Genomic DNA, 18,040 nt, shown 5'->3' with positions numbered 1-18,040 from the left:
TGTACCGTTTTTTCTGGCCCCCGGCAGACCTTTGACCGACGGAAAGCTGGCCATACAATATTTGACGGGGTAGGCGGTGGCTGGCATACGAATCACATGTCCGACCCATCTTAGGTGTTTTTGGCCAAGGAGTGCTGTGATGCTGGGTGTGTTGGTCCGGTCATAAATTTCAGTATAGGGCACCCTGTCTTCCCAGGTCAGACCTAGGATCCTTTGGAGGCAGCGGATGTGGAAGGCCTCGAGACTCTGGATGTGCCTCTGGTAGGGTGTCCAGGTTTCGGAACTATAGAGTAGCGTGGAGAGGCAGACTGCCTATACACGACTGTCTTGGTGGAGATGGTTAGATTCCTGTTCAGGAAAACCCTGGACCGTAGCCTTCCAAAGGTAGCAGAGGCCAGGCCAATACGGGATACAGTATATACACATATATATATACATATATACACATATGTATGTATATATTTGGATATATACATACATATATATATACACATATATATGTATGCATATATGTATATATATATGTAAATATATATAATACACATATATACATGTACATACATATATATATATATATATATATATAGATATATACACACACACACATACATATATATATATATATATATATATATATATATATATATATATATATATATATATATATATATATACTGTATGTACCAGGCATTCAAAAATACAAACACATTTTATTGAGGATTAAAAAAGCACTCGGAGAGCGGAGAACACCGCCAGGTCCTACCTCCAAAATTGTAAAAAAGTCCTGAATCCACACGGTGATCTGGATCATCACATGTTCCTAAATCCAATTTCTGACACTTTCTGAAAATAACATAAAAAATTACTCATTTCTTTTTTGAATTATTTATATCGGAACAAAAGAAGACTTTTGACAGACACCCCTTTTGTCTCTGTGGTTGGAAGCGGACATGCTCGCATACACTCCCACAGAACTTGAGGCTTGTAACGTAAATGTGGTAGTAATGGTCAGGCCCAACATGTCAATCATTTTTCCTCATCTCATTTCAGACATTTCCTGAAAGTTTCATGAAAATTTGCCCGTAACTTTTGGAGATATGTTGCTAACTCACTAACTGCAATGGTTATGTTGTTTATAATAAGGGACACATGACATTTCTAAACTTTTTAAAGCTTTTTAAAGGTGCATATATTGGTTTAGGTAAGGGGCACTCAAAAGTTTGACGTAAGCTCTGACAGTAAAGGTGTCTTAACGTTCAGCTCGGGGTCATTAGCAAATAGGCGGATCCAGACCGTGGAATGTTAGAGGGACACCAGTTTAAATATATTTTTTAATCAGTTTGTAATTTAAAGTAAAAATTGCAACATGCTCAATTGTATCCATGTGTTTGTAGGAAATGCTACTGGACCAACGTTTTGAAGAGCAGGCTGAGATGGAGAAAACCCGGCGACTGGAGGAAGTCCAATACCAGATGAGCTGGGAAGAGGAGCACTCCCATTTAGCACTGAACAAACTACAGGACTGGTACTCATACTTTACGTGGCTTGAATGGCTTTATTGTGTTATTTAATAAACATGAAACAGCTTGTATTTCTCGGAGAGATTCTGAAATTAGAGGTTTTCACTCATCAATCCTTGAAAAAATTGTTGCGGAGCAGTTAAATGAACACTTAGCGTCTAACAATCTATGTGAAACCTTTCAATCCGGTTTCAGGGCAAATCACTCGACGGAGACAGCCCTCGCAAAAATGACTAATGATCTATTGCTAACGATGGATTCTGATGCGTCATCTATGTTGCTGCTCCTCGATCTTAGCGCTGCTTTCGATACCGTCGATCATAATATTTTATTAGAACGTATCAAAACACAAATTGGTATGTCAGACTTAGCCCTGTCTTGGTTTAACTCTTATCTTACTGATAGGATGCAGTGTGTCTCCCATAACAATGTGACCTCGGACTACGTTAAGGTAACGTGTGGAGTTCCCCAGGGTTCGGTCCTTGGCCCTGCACTCTTCAGCATCTACATGCTGCCGCTAGGTGACATCATACGCAAATACGGTATTAGCTTTCACTGTTATGCTGATGACACCCAACTCTACATGCCCCTAAAGCTGACCAACACGCCGGATTGTAGTCAGCTGGAGGAGTGTCTTAATGAAATTAAACAATGGATGTCCGCTAACTTTTTGCAACTTAATGCCAAAAAAACGGAAATGCTGATTATCGGTCCTGCTAGACACCGAACTCTATTTAATAATACAACTCTAACATTTGACAACCAAACAATTAAACAAGGCGACACGGTAAAGAATCTGGGTATTATCTTCGACCCAACTCTCTCCTTTGAGGCACACATTAAAAGCGTTACTAAAACGGCCTTCTTTCATCTCCGTAACATCGCTAAAATTCGCTCCATTCTGTCCACTAAAGACGCTGAGATCATTATCCATGCGTTTGTTACGTCTCGCCTCGATTACTGTAACGTATTATTTTCGGGTCTCCCCATGTCTAGCATTAAAAGATTACAGTTGGTACAAAATGCGGCTGCTAGACTTTTGACAAGAACAAGAAAGTTTGATCACATTACGCCTGTACTGTATATACCTTTATATACATATATACATACATATATACCTATACTGGCTCACCTGCACTGGCTTCCTGTGCACTTAAGATGTGACTTTAAGGTTTTACTACTTCCGTATAAAATACTACACGGCCTAGCTCCATCCTATCTTGCCGATTGTATTGTACCATATGTCCCGGCAAGAAATCTGCGTTCAAAGGACTCCGGCTTGTTAGTGATTCCCAAAGCCCAAAAAAAGTCTGCGGGCTATAGAGCATTTTCCGTTCGGGCTCCAGTACTCTGGAATACCCTCCCGGTAACAGTTCGCGATGCCACCTCAGTAGAAGCATTTAAGTCTCACCTTAAAACTCATTTGTATACTCTAGCCTTTAAATAGACTCCCTTTTTAGACCAGTTGATCTGCCGTTTCTTTTCTTTTTCTTCTATGTCCCACTCTCCCGTGTGGAGGGGGTCCGGTCCGATCCGGTGGCCATGTACTGCTCGCCTGTGTATCGGCTGGGGACATCTCTGCGCTGCTGATCCGCCTCCGCTTGGGATGGTTTCCTGCTGGCTCCGCTGTGAACGGGACTCTCGCTGCTGTGTCTTGGATCCGCTTTGGACTGGACTCTCGCGACTGTGTTGGATCCATTGTGGATTGAACTTTCACAGTATCGTGTTAGATCCGCTCGACATCCATTGCTTTCCTCCTCTCTAAGGTTCTCATAGTCATCATTGTCACCGACGTCCCACTGGGTCATTATTGTCACCAATGTCCCACTGGGTGTGAGTTTTCCTTGCCCTTATGTGGGCCTACCGAGGATGTCGTAGTGGTTTGTGCAGCCCTTTGAGACACTAGTGATTTAGGGCTATATAAGTAAACATTGATTGATTAAACATTGATTGATCAATCATAAGCGGAACTGTGAAAAGTGATACTGTGTCCCCTGATGAATATTGTGGAAGTTACTTCCGAGCAGTCCCACTGTCAGACACGGCACAGGAGCCAAGCGTGCAGGTTTTAACAAGGTTTTAATAATAATGTTTCAACTAAAGTTTTTCTCTCCAGTAGAACGTGACCTCTCAGTCACGTCCGTATCCTCTCTCTCCTCCTGCTTCCGGCCGCCTACTGCCAGCTGTGTCTCGCCGTCAGCACTGCCACACCCCCGTCTGATGGTGCTCTGTCCTCAGCACCATGAACAGAGGCGGTGACTTTTGCTCCTGCAGGCAGCTCTGGCAACATCTCCTTCCACAAATACATTACAATATATTTTTTACATAAGCTGCAAAAAAAAAAACTGGCAGCTCAGGCACGAAAATTGAATCAATGGGATGGAGTGGAGCAACAATACCACTGTTCTTAGCGGCTTTTGTATAAAAATAGACCTGACTAGACCCGCTCATCTGCAGTGCGTCTTTTAATCCAGTAGGCCTGATGGTCTGGAAAATACGGTAATGTGTTTTACCAGATAGAACGATAAGAAACTAGATCCCATGTCCTTGATCTCAGTTCTGAAGTGATCTGCCAAATCCTCGCAAAGAGCTTCAGATTGTCGTAAAAAACTTTTACAACCAGCCTTCAACCACAAGAAAAATCCCGATTAGTGTGTTTTGCTTTCAGGTTCAATGGCTACACAGATCCTGACGTCGTCACCGTGTTTGCCATCCGCACGAGCCACAAAGTCTCCACCTACCATATTCTAGCACTTTCATCAACCCAACCTCAACAGCAGACCACATCCAGCGAGTTTGATGTACATGGAACCCCTCTGGTTGAACGCAGAAAGCCCAGAGACCAGCCTGCAAAAGACAGTAGCAGTGAAACAGATGGTGAGGCAATAAATGTTCCTGTCAAATATTACACATGAATAATTACCTGGTGATCCTGTGCTCCCCAGAGGAAGATGTAGCTCACACCCAGACTCCTCGTCCTGCCGCACAAGATCGGCAGGTTGAGAGGATGCAAAAGGCTACAGAGAAAGCTGAACAAGCCCGAGCCAAAATTGCAAAGAGGAAGCAGGAATGGGATAAACTGTGAGTGTGGCAGCCGACAACATCTATACTTAGTAGCTGAGAGGACCGATGGGGGTCGGAAATATCCTGGTTTTCATATAACATCCAAGCAGAGTTAATTCTGACACCTGTTTTTAATTTAGTTTTAGTAACAGTCTTTTGAAATAAATATGTAAAATATAGCAGACAACAGAGGGGAGTGCTCAGAGTATGAGGTATTGTCTGATTGTGGCGGTCCAGTCCCTGTATGATCAGTGTCAGAACATAGTCCACTTCCTGTATGATCAGTGTCAGAACATAGTCCACTTCCTGTATGATCAGTGTCAGAGCTTGGTCCGCATTGCCGGCAGTAAGTGTGACCCGTTTCCAGTGAGGGTTGGTCCCAGCCAAGGCTGCCTCTTTGTCACCCATTCTCTTCAGAACTTTTATGGACAGAATTTTCTAGGCGCAGTCAAGGCGTTGAGGGGATGCGGTTTGGTGGCTGCAGGATTAGGTCTCTGCTTCATCTGGCCGGGATCTTCAGCTCTCACTGGATCGGTTCACAGCCGAGTGTGAAGTGACTGGGATGGGAACCAGCACCTCCAAGTCCCAGTCCATGGTTCTCGCCTGGAAAAGGGTGGAGTGACATCTCCGGGTTGGGGAGGAGACCTTGCCCCAAGTGGAGGAATTCAGGCACCTCGGAGTCTTGTTCACCAGTGAGGGAAGAGTGGATGGTGAGATGGACAGGCGGATCGATGCGGTGTCTTCAGTAATGCGGACGCTGTATCGATTCGTTGTGGTGAAGAAGGAGCTGAGCCGGAAGGCACAACTCTCAATTTACCAGTCGATCCACGTTCCCACCCTCACCTATGGTCATGAGCTTTGGATTATGACCGAAAGGACAAGATCACAGGTACAAGCGGCCCAAATGAGTTTCCTTCGTCGGGTGGCAGGGATCTCCCTTAGAGATAAGGTGAGAAGCTCTGCCATCCGGAGGAGGCGGCTTTACTTTGAGCTCCTCCACATGGAGAGGAGCCAGATGAGGTGGTTTGGGCATCTGGTCAGGATGCCACCCGAACGCCTCCCTAGGGAGGTGTTTAGGGCATGCCCAACCGCTAGGAGGCCACGGGGAAGACCCAGGACACGTTGGGAAGAATATGTCTCCCGGCTGGCCTGGACCAAGTGGCCTGGGAGAGGCAAGTCTGGGCTTCCTTCCTTAGGCTGCTGGCTCCGCGACCCGACCTCGGATAAGCGGAAGAAGATAGATGGATGGATGGATTGTTTTGAGAGCACTTTTATTAATTGTTATTGCAGACCATCTGAAAAAGCTAATTCATACAAGACCTGCACTCCATGAATATTTCAATAAGTACATTTCACACTAAACCTTATTGTGTGTTATTGTGTTAGCTGAAATTTAGCATTATTTCTTAATTATCAATAACAAATTACTAAAATGGTCACACGAAGAAACAAACTAATTTTATTCGAGATTGGCGGGCAAACTCACCTAAGCGTCGAACAAAAGTAGAGTAAGCAGTCTTGCTCCTTCTCTACTGTCTTTAACAGTAACAGTAATTCAGTACAGTATGAGTCATTTGGAAATATTAGTTAAGGCCTACTTACTGTCGCGTAAATTATTTGCCTGCCTAAGACTCTTCAAGTTGGTTGTATTTTTACCAGAGAAAATGAAGCCACAGAGTTTACAAAGTGTCTTCTTGTCCACCTTGCAAAGGTAAAATGTGTCCATCTATGTCTTCTCTATCTTTCAGGGGTAGAAGACATATTTGAATGATGTGTGTAACAATACAGTAGGGATTTAACCATATGAGAAGTTCCAATCACAGTTATTGTGACCAAAATCATCACAGTTACCATTATTATTGTGGAATATGCTCAAAAAGCTTTTCAAACATAACTCAAAAATAGACACACTGTTTGCATTTCTTGTGTTTGTTTTGTTTGGGGACGGCGTGGCAAAGTTGGTAGAGTGGCTGTGCCAGTAATCTGAGGGTTCCTGGTTCAATCCCCACCTTCTACCATCCTAGTCACGTCTGTTGTGTCCTTGGGCAAGACACTTCACCCTTGCTCCTGATGGGTCCTGGTGAGCGCCTTGCATGGCAGCTCCTGCCGTCAGTGTGTGAATGTATGGGTGAATGTGGAAATACTGTCAACACGCTTTGCGCTCCTTAAAAAGGGGTTGAAAAGTGCTATACAAGTACAACCCATTTTACCATTTTTTTACCATTTTTGTTTCACTGAATTTTTGCAGTCTCATAGCTAATCTTTTATTGTTGTCCTATAAATATTGGTTCGTACAATAGCACTTTAAGAATTATTTAAATGAAAAGTGCACAACAAATTAAATCGTTCCTAATTATGTATCACTTCTGACGGGCGTTGTCTGTCCTACTCTGTTCAGTGGTACTTGAAGGCACCATAAAAACCTCGCAAGCAGGATGTTGCAAATAAGTGTCTGATGAGCATTCCTCCATTTTCTTAGTCTTTTTTGCCACTTGTGCCAGCTTTTTTGGAAAATGTCGCATGCATCAAATTCCAAATGAGCTACTTTTCGCAAACAATAACAAGGTTTACCAGTTCGAACGTTAAGTCTCTTGTCTTTGCAGTCCATTCAATTGAATATAGTTTGAAAAAGGATTTGCAAATCATTATCTTCTGTTTTTATTCACGATTTACACAAGAAGTGAAGTGAATTATATTTATATAGCGCTTTTTCTCTAGTGACTCATGGCGCTTTACATAGTGAAACCCAATATCTAATTTTTACATTTAAACCAGTGTGGGTGGCACAGGGGGCAGGTGGGTAAAGTGTCTTGCCCAAGGACACAACAGCTGTGACTAGGACGGCGGAAGCGGGGATCGAACCTGCAACCCCTCAAGTTGGTGGCACGGCCACTCTACCAACCGAGCTTTACCGACCCGGTGTAGCTCGGTTGGTAGAGTGGCCGTGGTCTCAACTTCACTGGTTTCGGGTTTGTATATCTCTGCCAGCCTCAGTGCCAGAAACATGTAAGTTTCCTGGTCCCGCTTATTAAAGCTGTATATAAATGATATTTATTGTTTCAGTTATGCAGAGAAGCCACACAAGGACTGCGAAGATCCCCGGGACGTGCAGGCCATCTACGTAGCCAAAGAGACCATTGGAGACTTGAAACTTAAGACGGATAAAAACTTCACTGTACCAAAACATCTGCGAATGAGTGCGGACAGAAAGAAAGCTGAGATGATTGAGTTGGAGAACAAGGTAAACAAACAGTCACTTTATTTATCATTTTCACAGGGCACATCCACCCTGCTATTGACACTCATGCACATGCTAGCAATACCTCTCCTAACCTAGCCACATACTGCCATTCTTAAAGGGGCACATATACACAACAGCTGCTTTAAAACACGCGGACTAGTATTACCACCTTTGCTTCAAACTTAGGTAAACATTTAAATAATAAGCATTCAGATCTGCACAAGAGTTATAAAGAGTGACAGGTAATAATGTATTTGTTACACCTGTCCTGCTGTTGGGTCCGGTGCAGACTGTAGTCGAGGAGCAAAGGGAAGGCGTTCCCTTCATGGTCGATGCCACTTCAATGCCTTTTCATTTATGTTTTCACTTTGTAAAATTGTTCTTTGATTGGGAGTGTGTCATGTGTGTAAGATATTGTGTTAAAATAAAGCCAGTACTGACATTTTTCGTTGTATCGAAAATTGTCGATATACATTTTGGTACCTGTATTAAATTATTGGTATCGGGGCAACCCTGGTAACTTGTCTAGGGGGTGGTTTGCGGTGGCACGTGCCACCCCAAGAATCCGATAGGCCAGCCCACTAAGAGGTGGAACGAAGATGCAGGAGAAAGGAAGACGATGGGCCGGTAAGACAATCGTATTTTTCGGACAATAAAGCATCGTTAAACTCCTTTCATTTTCTCAAAACTCGACAGTGCGCCTTATTTTGGTTGTGCTAACCGACTTTGAAGCTATTTTGCTGACCCGTCTCTGCTTGGGATGGTCTCCTACTGGCCCCACTATGGACTGGACTCTCTCTATTATGTTAGATCCACTATGGACTGGACTCTCACTATTATGTTAGATCCACTATGGACTGGACTCTCACTATTATGTTAGATCCACTATGGACTGGACTCTCACTATTATGTTAGATCCACTATGGACTGGACTCTCACTATTATGTTAGATCCACTATGGACTGGACTCCCACACTATTATGTTAGATCCACTATGGACTGGACTTTCACAATATTATGTTAGATCCACTATGGACTGGACTTTCACAATATTATGTTAGACCCACTCGACGTCCATTGCTTTCGGTCTCCCCTGGAGAGGGTCCGGGGGGCGGGGGGTGGGGTGGTTGCCCACATATGCGGTCCTCTCCAAGGTTTCTCATAGTCATTCACATCGACGTCCCACTGGGGTGAGTTTTTCCTTGCCCTTATGTGGGCTCTGTACTGCGGATGTCGTGGGGTGTGCAGCCCTTTGAGACACTTGTGATTTAGGGCTATATAAATAAACATTGATTGATAGTTTATTTGGTACAGGGTGAAATGATAAGTGTCAGACATAAGAGATATGTGTAGACTGCAATATGATGGCAGTCACACTTAAGAGATATGTGTAGACTGCAATACGACTCAAGTAAAAAACACAAACATTTTATATGTTCCATTGAAAATATAGAACATTACACACGGCGCTCAAAAATCTATCAAAATGTTTTAGTACAAAAGGTGGAATTTAAAACAAATACATTTCCCACGCATGAGTACTAGGTCGCCTTGCGCCGGCGGCCAGAGGCGGGGAGGGGTCTTAAATGGTGGCATTGTTGTGTGTGGACACGGATAAAGTTAGGTGAGATTTAGATAGATGGCTTTACGGTGGAAAGAGATGATTATCATTAGCTGCATTGTTAGCAGCCTGTGTGTTCTTGTCTCATGTAAAGATTGTGGATGATAGGCAAGACTTTTGTAAAGTGCTGTTTTCTTTTAACGACTTGCATTCTTCATTTGTTCAAACTTTGAACATCGATCCAGATGTTAATGTATCAGCAACATACAGATGTGCTTTAAGACAAAAACAATCCTGTCAAAACTTTCAGATACGCGAGGAACAGACTGCCATGAACTCAGAGATCTTGGCTTTGCGGGACTCCAAACTTCGCCTGAGAGCAAAACTGCGGGCGCAAGTTCAGCAACTCCAGAGGATCCAGAGTCCTTTGCCGACTCATCTCCACTGCCGCCCCCCCTCTCTGCCCAGCATCCGGCCCGAGGAAGTCCCAGACAAGGGGCAGCGTTGTAGCCCGGCTATCCTGGACAAATACAGGCAGCTGAGGGAGAAGAGGTGCTGGAGCTTCATTTATTATTAGTCACAATCTTTCTATTCTCAGAAGAGACTTTTGCCAGTTCAAGGATGGGAAATTGCGGGATTTGCACACAGGTTGAAGTCCAAAAAAAGCATGCAAAGCAATGCTAGGAGAACAACAACAATGATAGGAAAACAATTAAGAACAAAGTAACAAATAAACCAATAAACGCCAATTTGCAAATTTTGAGTTGTGAGGACCAATAAATAGTTTACACCATTCTCTAACAGAAGGAAAAATGTAATATTCCGTTTGTGTGTTGCTACCTCACTCTACCTCAAAAATGACCCCAAGCAGTAGCTAAGGAATTTTATATTAACCTGTTTTTATTCAAAGCAACTCACTCAAAGCATATCTAATGTCATCTTTCACATCTTGATGAAACTTTGGCTGTCAATACTGTCCCACTTACATATCTAATGTCATCTCTCACATCTTGATGAAACTTTGACTGTCAATACTGTCCCACTTACATATCTAATGTCATCTCTCACATCTTGATGAAACTTTGACTGTCAATACTGTCCCACTTACATATCTAATGTCATCTCTCACATCTTGATGAAACTTTGACTGTCAATACTGTCCCACTTACACATCTAATGTCATCTCTCACATCTTGATGCAACTTTCAATCAATCAATGTTTATTTATATAGCCCTAAATCACAAATGTCTCAAAGGACTGTACAAACCATTACGACTACGACATCCTCAGAAGAAACCACAAACTTTGACTGTCAATAATGTCCCACTTACACATCTGACATCATCTCTTGCACCTGGATGCAACTTTGACTGTCAATACTGTTCCATTTACATATCTAATGACATCTCTCACATCAGATGTCTAAGTGGTACAGTATTGACAGTCAAAATTGCATCAGATGTGTAAGTGGGACAGTATTGACAGTCAAAGTCGCATCAGATGTGTAAGTGGTACAGTATTGACAGTCAAACAGGTTTTCATTGAAGGCCACATCGAGGTAATGGCTGCCATCAGAGGGCCGCTTGTAACAGCCATTAATATTTGAATTTGCCGCTGCATTTGATTATATTTGTAAGGTAAAGTATATTGTTAAAAAAATAAATAATAATAATAATCTTTAGAATTTACAGCAGAAAATTGGCAACCCTACCAGAATTTTAATGCTATCAACAATGTGCCTGGGCCCTATGGTTTGGTTAAATACGTACTCGTCTCCAACTCACTCAGTGTGTGTGTGTGTGTGTGTGTGTGTGTGTGTGTGTGTGTGTGTGTGTGTGTGTGTGTGTGTGATATCTGAACAGGTTACACAACACAGAGCAGGAGGAGCAGGAAGGAGGCGTAAGTGTGATCGACGAGTTGGAAGAAAAGCTGGGACAAAAGATGTGCACGTATGTGGACGATGAAGAAGAGGCCACAGGGGAGGAAGAAGCCGAGCTGACCAAAGAAGAGCTCCAGAAGATGGATCAGGACTCATTGGTCAACATGCGGGATACTCTTCTGCGGCACGTATGTTTAACTTCGTACATATTTTGGTTTTATCAATAAAGTCTGATGAATCATTGTCTTCAGTAGCGATCATCTTAAGATGATGGTCGATGACAGCTGCGGATGTACTGATTCTTCTAGATGGAGAACTCGGTGCATCAGTTCGACAAAGAGCACCTGGTGTGTCTCAAGAAGGTCCAGATGCTGGACTGGAAGCTGAAACTCGGCAACCTCCGGCAGCTGACGCTCTACCAGGAGCTGCTGCTCCTCAAGGAGGTGGACAAGAGTGAGAGGATTCTGCAAGACAAACTCAACACACGTCTGAAGGAGGAGAACAACTTGAGGGTGGGAAACCTTTATATCCAAGTGCAGTGATCCCCAAACACTGTGCTGCGGCATATTAGTGTAGTTTATCCTCATCTGTAGTTTTAATCCTTGGTGGCCATATACCAGCAGACCTAAAAGTAGCCATTCGGTAGCCAGAGTGTTGCCAGTTCAAAGCACATGTGTGGAAGTTGAAAATGAAAGGACCTCGAAGCAATTTTATTTGGTACATGGTGTAACGAGAAGTGTGACCAGTCGTCGGCGATCACTCGAAACGAGCATGATTGTCCTAGTGTTGGTGGGTCTGCCTTCAGGAGAACACCTGTGCGTGGAATATTTTAAAGTGGGGAGACTGGTGCACAGAGCGCCACCACACTGTCCTTGGCAAAGACAAAGCCAGGGTCCAATGGCATGGAGACGCCCATCTTTGCTGCAGCCTTCTTCCGCTTTTGTGACTGCATCCGCCCACTCCAAGTCTTTTTGATGAGGGAGACGTGAGACGTGGGGAGCTGTATCCGATGGCAAGGGAAACCCAGGACAACCGGCACCTCCTCACAGCTGCAGGAGGCTGCCGGAGCTCCGGTCTCTTGGAGGACCGCCTATGGTGCGCCTACCAGAACTTGTTTTTCTCTCAGGGCTGTGCTCACCTAGCCTTATGTCTTCCCAGACTAACCCACAAGGCAGCAGGGCAAGAGTGACCAGTAGATGGCAGTCACACATAACAGATACGTGTAAACTGCAAGATGACGCCAGTGAACACCAAAACTTTAAATGTTTTATTGAGAATATAGAACATTACACACGGCGCTCAAAAATCTGTCAAAAATGTTTTTAGTACGACTTTGGTAAGCTATGAAGCCGCACTGCTTGATGGGTTGTTGGCGCATTAAGCATACCAGTATTATTACGCTGCGTGTGTAAGGACCGCAAAATGGCACCCATTAGCAAACATATGACCTGGCGTTTTGTTTCGCAATATTTTGCAAAAGTTACTTTTCTTACCTTCTGGTGCCTGCTGCTGGTCTGTCGGAGGACCGGCTATGGTGCTCCTACCAGCACTTGTTTTTCTCTCAGGGTGTGCTCCCCTAGCCTTATGTCTTCCCAGACTAACCCACAAGGCAGCGGGGAAAAGAGTGACCAGTAGATGGCAGTCACACATAAGAGATACGTGTAAACTGCAAGATGATGCCAGTAAACAACACCAACACTTTAAATGTTCCATTGAGATTATAGAACATTACACATGGCGCTAAAAAATCTGTCAAAAATGGATTTCGTACAACTTCGGTAAGCTATGAAGCCACGACACATTGAACATAGGAGTATTATTATTGTGTGTGTGTGTGTGTGTGTGTGTGTGTGTGTGTGCACTGCAAAATGACACCTATTAGTAGACATATTACCTGCCATTTTGTTTCGCAATATTATGCAAAAGTGACTTTTCTTACCTTGCCTGCTGATGTTAATTTGGGATCTGTAAAACATAATCTATGCAATCTTTTGACCAAAGAACCACCATTAAATTTTATGTACAGCACAAGATAGTGTTTTAAACTTTGAAAAAAATCATAATATGACCCCTTTAATGCCTTCTGGGGGTAAATAGACCTGAATAGACCCTAGAGTGGGGGTTACCCCCCATTTGCAGTCCTCTCCAAGGTTTTTCATAGTCATTCTCATCGACGTCCCTGGGTTGTGAGTTTTTCCTTGCCCTCATGTGGGCGCTGATATGAGGATGTCGTTGTGGCTTGTGCAGCCCTTTGAGACACTTGTGATTTAGGGCTATGTAAATAAACATTGATTGATTCTTGAGTCCCATAGCCTGGATGTTTTAGAACATGGACACATTTTAATCCATGCTTCCTTTTGGTTTCGTAGTCCAAACTGGAGGAGTGTCGAGAAGAGCTGGAAATAAAACGTAAAGACATAGCCAAGGTGCAAGAGAAAGAGAAATGTTTGACCGCCGCCTTCCAGGCCTCGCTCGGCGACGACAACAACTTCGAGGAGTACCTGACCAAGGTTTTTAAGAAAAAGATCAAACGTACCAAGAAAAAAGACCCGACAGGAAGTGACGGTGAGGGAATGATTGCTGACAGAAGGAGAACAAGAACTGGTGCTAAGTGCTGAGGACCATGTCTTGCAGAAGAGGACGAAGACAGCAATGACGACTTTGATGATTTTGAAAACTGGGACGACGACGACGATGACGATTGGGATGGATTGGAGGGAGAAGGCGCTGCGGAGGAGTGTCCAGCAGGTGAGTACACCACCATGAGTTTCTCTCTTCAGGTGAGTAAACAAAGGTGATGAAGTGAATTATGTTTGGTTTGCTCTCATTGAAAATATACAGTGATGAAAATATTCCGTTTGAACTAATGGTATAAACTGAGTTATCTAATATTAGTAACTTTAGATCTAAAAAAAAAAATATGAAAGATTTGATTAATATTGATATCAACATTATTCATATTATGAATATTATTGTGGTCACTATTGGTACAAATATCCTTGGCTTTGAGAAAACATTGTTTCATGGCATTTTTAAAGCAAAAAAAAATGAGCACTTCAATAGGAATGTAGAGCAGGTCTGTCTCATTCTTTTAGTGTCCCTTTGCTTATTTTAATATATATAATTCTGCTAATTAATTAAATGTATGGTTTTGTTACCAGTAATTTGCTTTGTCACCTATAACACAAAGCTACAAACCCCGTTTCCATATGGGTTGGGGAATTTTGTTGGATGTAAATATAAACAAAATACAATGATTTGCAAATCCTTTTCAAGCCATATTCAGTTGAATATGCTACAAAGACATTTTTGATGTTAAAACTCATAAACTTTTTTTTTCCCAAATAATAATTAACTTAGAATTTCATGGCTGCAACACATACCAAAGTAGTTGGGAAAGGGCATGTTCACCACTATGTTACATCACCTTTTCTGGATGTTGTTGATAAATGGCTTTGGCTTTGCATAGTAGAGCTTTAACTTGCACTTACAGATGTACCAACCAACTGTATTTAGTGACAGTGGTTTTCTGAAGTGTTCCTGAGCCCATGTGGTGATATCCTTTAGAGATTGATGTGGGTTTTTGATACAGTACCGTCTGAGGGATGGAAGGTCACGGTCATTCAATGTTGGTTTCCGGCCATGCCGCTGACGTGGAGTGATTTCTCCAGATTCTCTGAACCTTTTGATGATATTATGGAGCGTAGATGTTGAAATCCCTAAATTTCTTGCAATTGCACTTTGAGAAAGGTTGTTCTTAAACTGTTTGACTATTTGCTCACACAGTTGTGGACAAAGGGGTGTACCTCGCCCCATCCTTTCTTGTGAAAGACTGAGCAGTTTTTGGGAAGCTGTTTTTATAGCCAATCATGGCACCCACCTGTTCCCAATTAGCCTGCACACCTGTGGGATGTTCCAAATAAGTGTTTGATGAGCATTCCTCAACTTTATCAGTATGTATTGCCACCTTTCCCAACTTCTTTGTCACGTGTTGCTGGTATTCTAAAGTTATTGGTTATTTGCACAAAAAAAATGTTTATGTGTTTGAACATCAAATATGTTGTCTTTGTAGCATATTCAACTGAATATGGCTTGAAAAGGATTTGCAAATCATTGTATTCTGTTTATATTTACATCTAACACCATTTCCCAACTCATATGGAAACGGGGTTTGTAGTTAAGTTTATTATTTCTTCGGTCAATGGTCAACAAAACAAACAAACAGTTTTACATAAACAAACAGATGTATGTTACTAAACAAACAGTTGTACATTCGTAAATAAAAAGTAAATAAAAAATGTTGCAGACCAAAAGGGTTTAGGCTGAAGTTGATCACTTATTGCGCCTAACCCTATAAACAAAGTCAAGTGTAAGATGAGCTTCCAAAAAATATAAAGTTTCCTTTTCACAACACATTATAAATACACATTGTACACAACATACATGCTGTACAATTATATACGCAGTAAAGGCATGTGAAATATCCTTGTAAACATGTTATTTAATGTTCGAACTGAGAAACTTAATGTTTTTTTTTGCAAATAATCATTAACTTAGTATTTAATGGTATTAGGGGCATTTTTACCACTGTTGGACGATTTGCTCAGGCATTTGTTGACAAAGTGGTGACCCTCGCCCCATCCTTGTTTGTGAATGACTGAGCATTTCATGGAAGCTACTTTTATAGCCAATCATGGCACCCACCTGTTCCCAATTAGCCTGCACTCCTGTGGGATGTTCCAAATAAGTGTTTGATGAGCATTCCTCAACTTTCTCAGTCTTTTTTGCCACTTGTGCCAGCTTTTTTGAAACATGTTACAGGCATCAAATTCCACATGAGCTAATTTTTCCAAAAAAACTAAGTTTTCCAGTTCGAACGTTAAGTATCTTGTCTTTGCAGTCTATTCAATTAAATGTATAAGTTGAAAAGTATTTGCTCATCATTGTGTTCCGTTTTTATTTCCAATTCACACAAGCGTTAAAAAATGGACAACGTGCCGACTTCACTGGTTTTGGGTTTTGTAATTGTTAACCTTCAATGCATGTTTAAAATAAGCTAGTACGATTACCCAATGTGATCCTTTGATTAGTTATTCAACTGTCTTCAAACATTTCTCAATAAAAATACAAAACATTCTCTTTAATGTTTGGTTGGATTGATTAAAGCTAATAAAATAACACGCAGACCAGAATATAGCTATTAAAGCTACTAAAGCATGATATGAAATACCACACAGCTAATGACACTATATGAAAACATTTGCGTCATGTCATACTCTAAAATATATTTTGGGGGTTTTCACCCACATATATATTTTATAAGCTAAACCACAGCCGGAGACAGTTAAATATTTCCAAAAAGTCACCAGTGCACTTGTACTTTAAGTGTCCGTGTGTCTCACAGGCTGTGACCCAGAACTTTTTGAGCACATACTTCAGCTGCGTGAACGACGATTGGACCTGGAAGAACTGCTGGCAGAAGAGAAGAAGTGTGCTGACCAACTGGAGAAAGAGTGTGACTCCTTGGTGAAGAAGGTTAGAAGAGCTTCAAATAACTCACTACAACTACAAATACTACTACTAGAAACAAGGGAAGGCAAGTTTATATCAATCACAATTCATAGGCATTTAAAAGTACAAATGCATAAAACTACAAGAAGGCAAATAATGTATTTTTTGTACAATAAGGCACACTTCAAATCCTTTCATTTTCCCAAAAATCAACATTGCACCATGTGACCCAGTGCGTATAATGTACGGAATCACTCTGGTTGTGCTTACCGGCCTCGAAGCAATTTTATTTTGCACATGGTGTAATGATAAGTGTGGCCAGTAGATGGCAGTCACACATTAGAGATACGTGTAGACTGAAATATTATGACAGTTAACAACACCAAAACTTTAAACCAGGCCTGGGAAATTATTTTGACTCGGGGGCCACATTTATCTATTTTTAGGAACACTAATACAAAACCTTACCATAATGTCTGATTGAATGCTAAAAACGTTATGACAGACCGCCTTAAAAAACGGAATTGGATTTTTACATTTTTCTATGAAAGATAAAACACTGAATATTGACAAAATATGAACATGACCATAGTAACTAATTAGATGACCATAGTAACTAATTAGATGACCATAGTAACTAATTAGATGACCATAGTAACTAATTAGATGACCATAGTAACTAAATAGATGACCATAGTAACTAATTAGATGAGCATAGTAACTAATTAGATGACCATAGCAACTAATTAGATGACCATAGTAAGTAATTAGATGACCATAGTAACTAATTAGATGACCATAGTAAGTAATTAGATGACCATAGTAACTAGTATATCATCCATAAGCGCAGATTCCACACATTGAAATACTTAGTCTAGTTGAAGACTTAGTCATTATAAAACACGAGTGTACATCATAATGGCAGCTACACTTTCCATCTTAAAGATCTAAAACCTGAGGATTCTTGGTTCGATCCCCACCTTCTACCAACCACGTCACGTCTGTTGTGTCCTTGAGCCCTTCACCCTTGCTCCTGATGGGTCATGGTTAGGGCCTTGCATGGCAGCTCCTACCATCAGTGTGTGAATGGGTGAATGTGGGAAGCGCTTTTAGTAACTTGAAGGTAGAAAAGCGTAATACAAGTACAACCTATTTACCATTTGCCGCTTCCAATGGCGGGCCGTGCGTTTCCCACCTAGGCCTTCAGTGATACCATACCAACTTTATTTATAAACCCTTTAAAAATAAGCACACCTGCTACCAT

General features: G+C 41.9%; 1 protein-coding gene across 1 annotated transcript in view; it reads left to right on the top strand.

Annotated features, from left to right (window-relative positions):
• LOC133536528 (cilia- and flagella-associated protein 44-like) overlaps positions 1 to 18,040 on the top strand; it is a 48,431-nt gene that overhangs the window by 26,598 nt on the left and 3,793 nt on the right. Inside the window, exons 18-27 of the mRNA XM_061877149.1 lie at positions 1,395 to 1,525; positions 4,189 to 4,397; positions 4,466 to 4,601; positions 7,647 to 7,824; positions 9,696 to 9,937; positions 11,249 to 11,453; positions 11,574 to 11,777; positions 13,635 to 13,830; positions 13,900 to 14,013; positions 16,670 to 16,800. Coding sequence (XP_061733133.1) covers positions 1,395 to 1,525; positions 4,189 to 4,397; positions 4,466 to 4,601; positions 7,647 to 7,824; positions 9,696 to 9,937; positions 11,249 to 11,453; positions 11,574 to 11,777; positions 13,635 to 13,830; positions 13,900 to 14,013; positions 16,670 to 16,800 — 1,746 coding nt within the window. The remainder of the gene's footprint in view (positions 1 to 1,394; positions 1,526 to 4,188; positions 4,398 to 4,465; positions 4,602 to 7,646; positions 7,825 to 9,695; positions 9,938 to 11,248; positions 11,454 to 11,573; positions 11,778 to 13,634; positions 13,831 to 13,899; positions 14,014 to 16,669; positions 16,801 to 18,040) is intronic.

Source organism: Nerophis ophidion, linkage group LG17, assembly GCF_033978795.1.
Source record: "Nerophis ophidion isolate RoL-2023_Sa linkage group LG17, RoL_Noph_v1.0, whole genome shotgun sequence".
Taxonomy (NCBI): Eukaryota; Metazoa; Chordata; class Actinopteri; order Syngnathiformes; family Syngnathidae; genus Nerophis; species Nerophis ophidion.
This window is presented reverse-complemented; position numbering and strand designations above follow the sequence as displayed.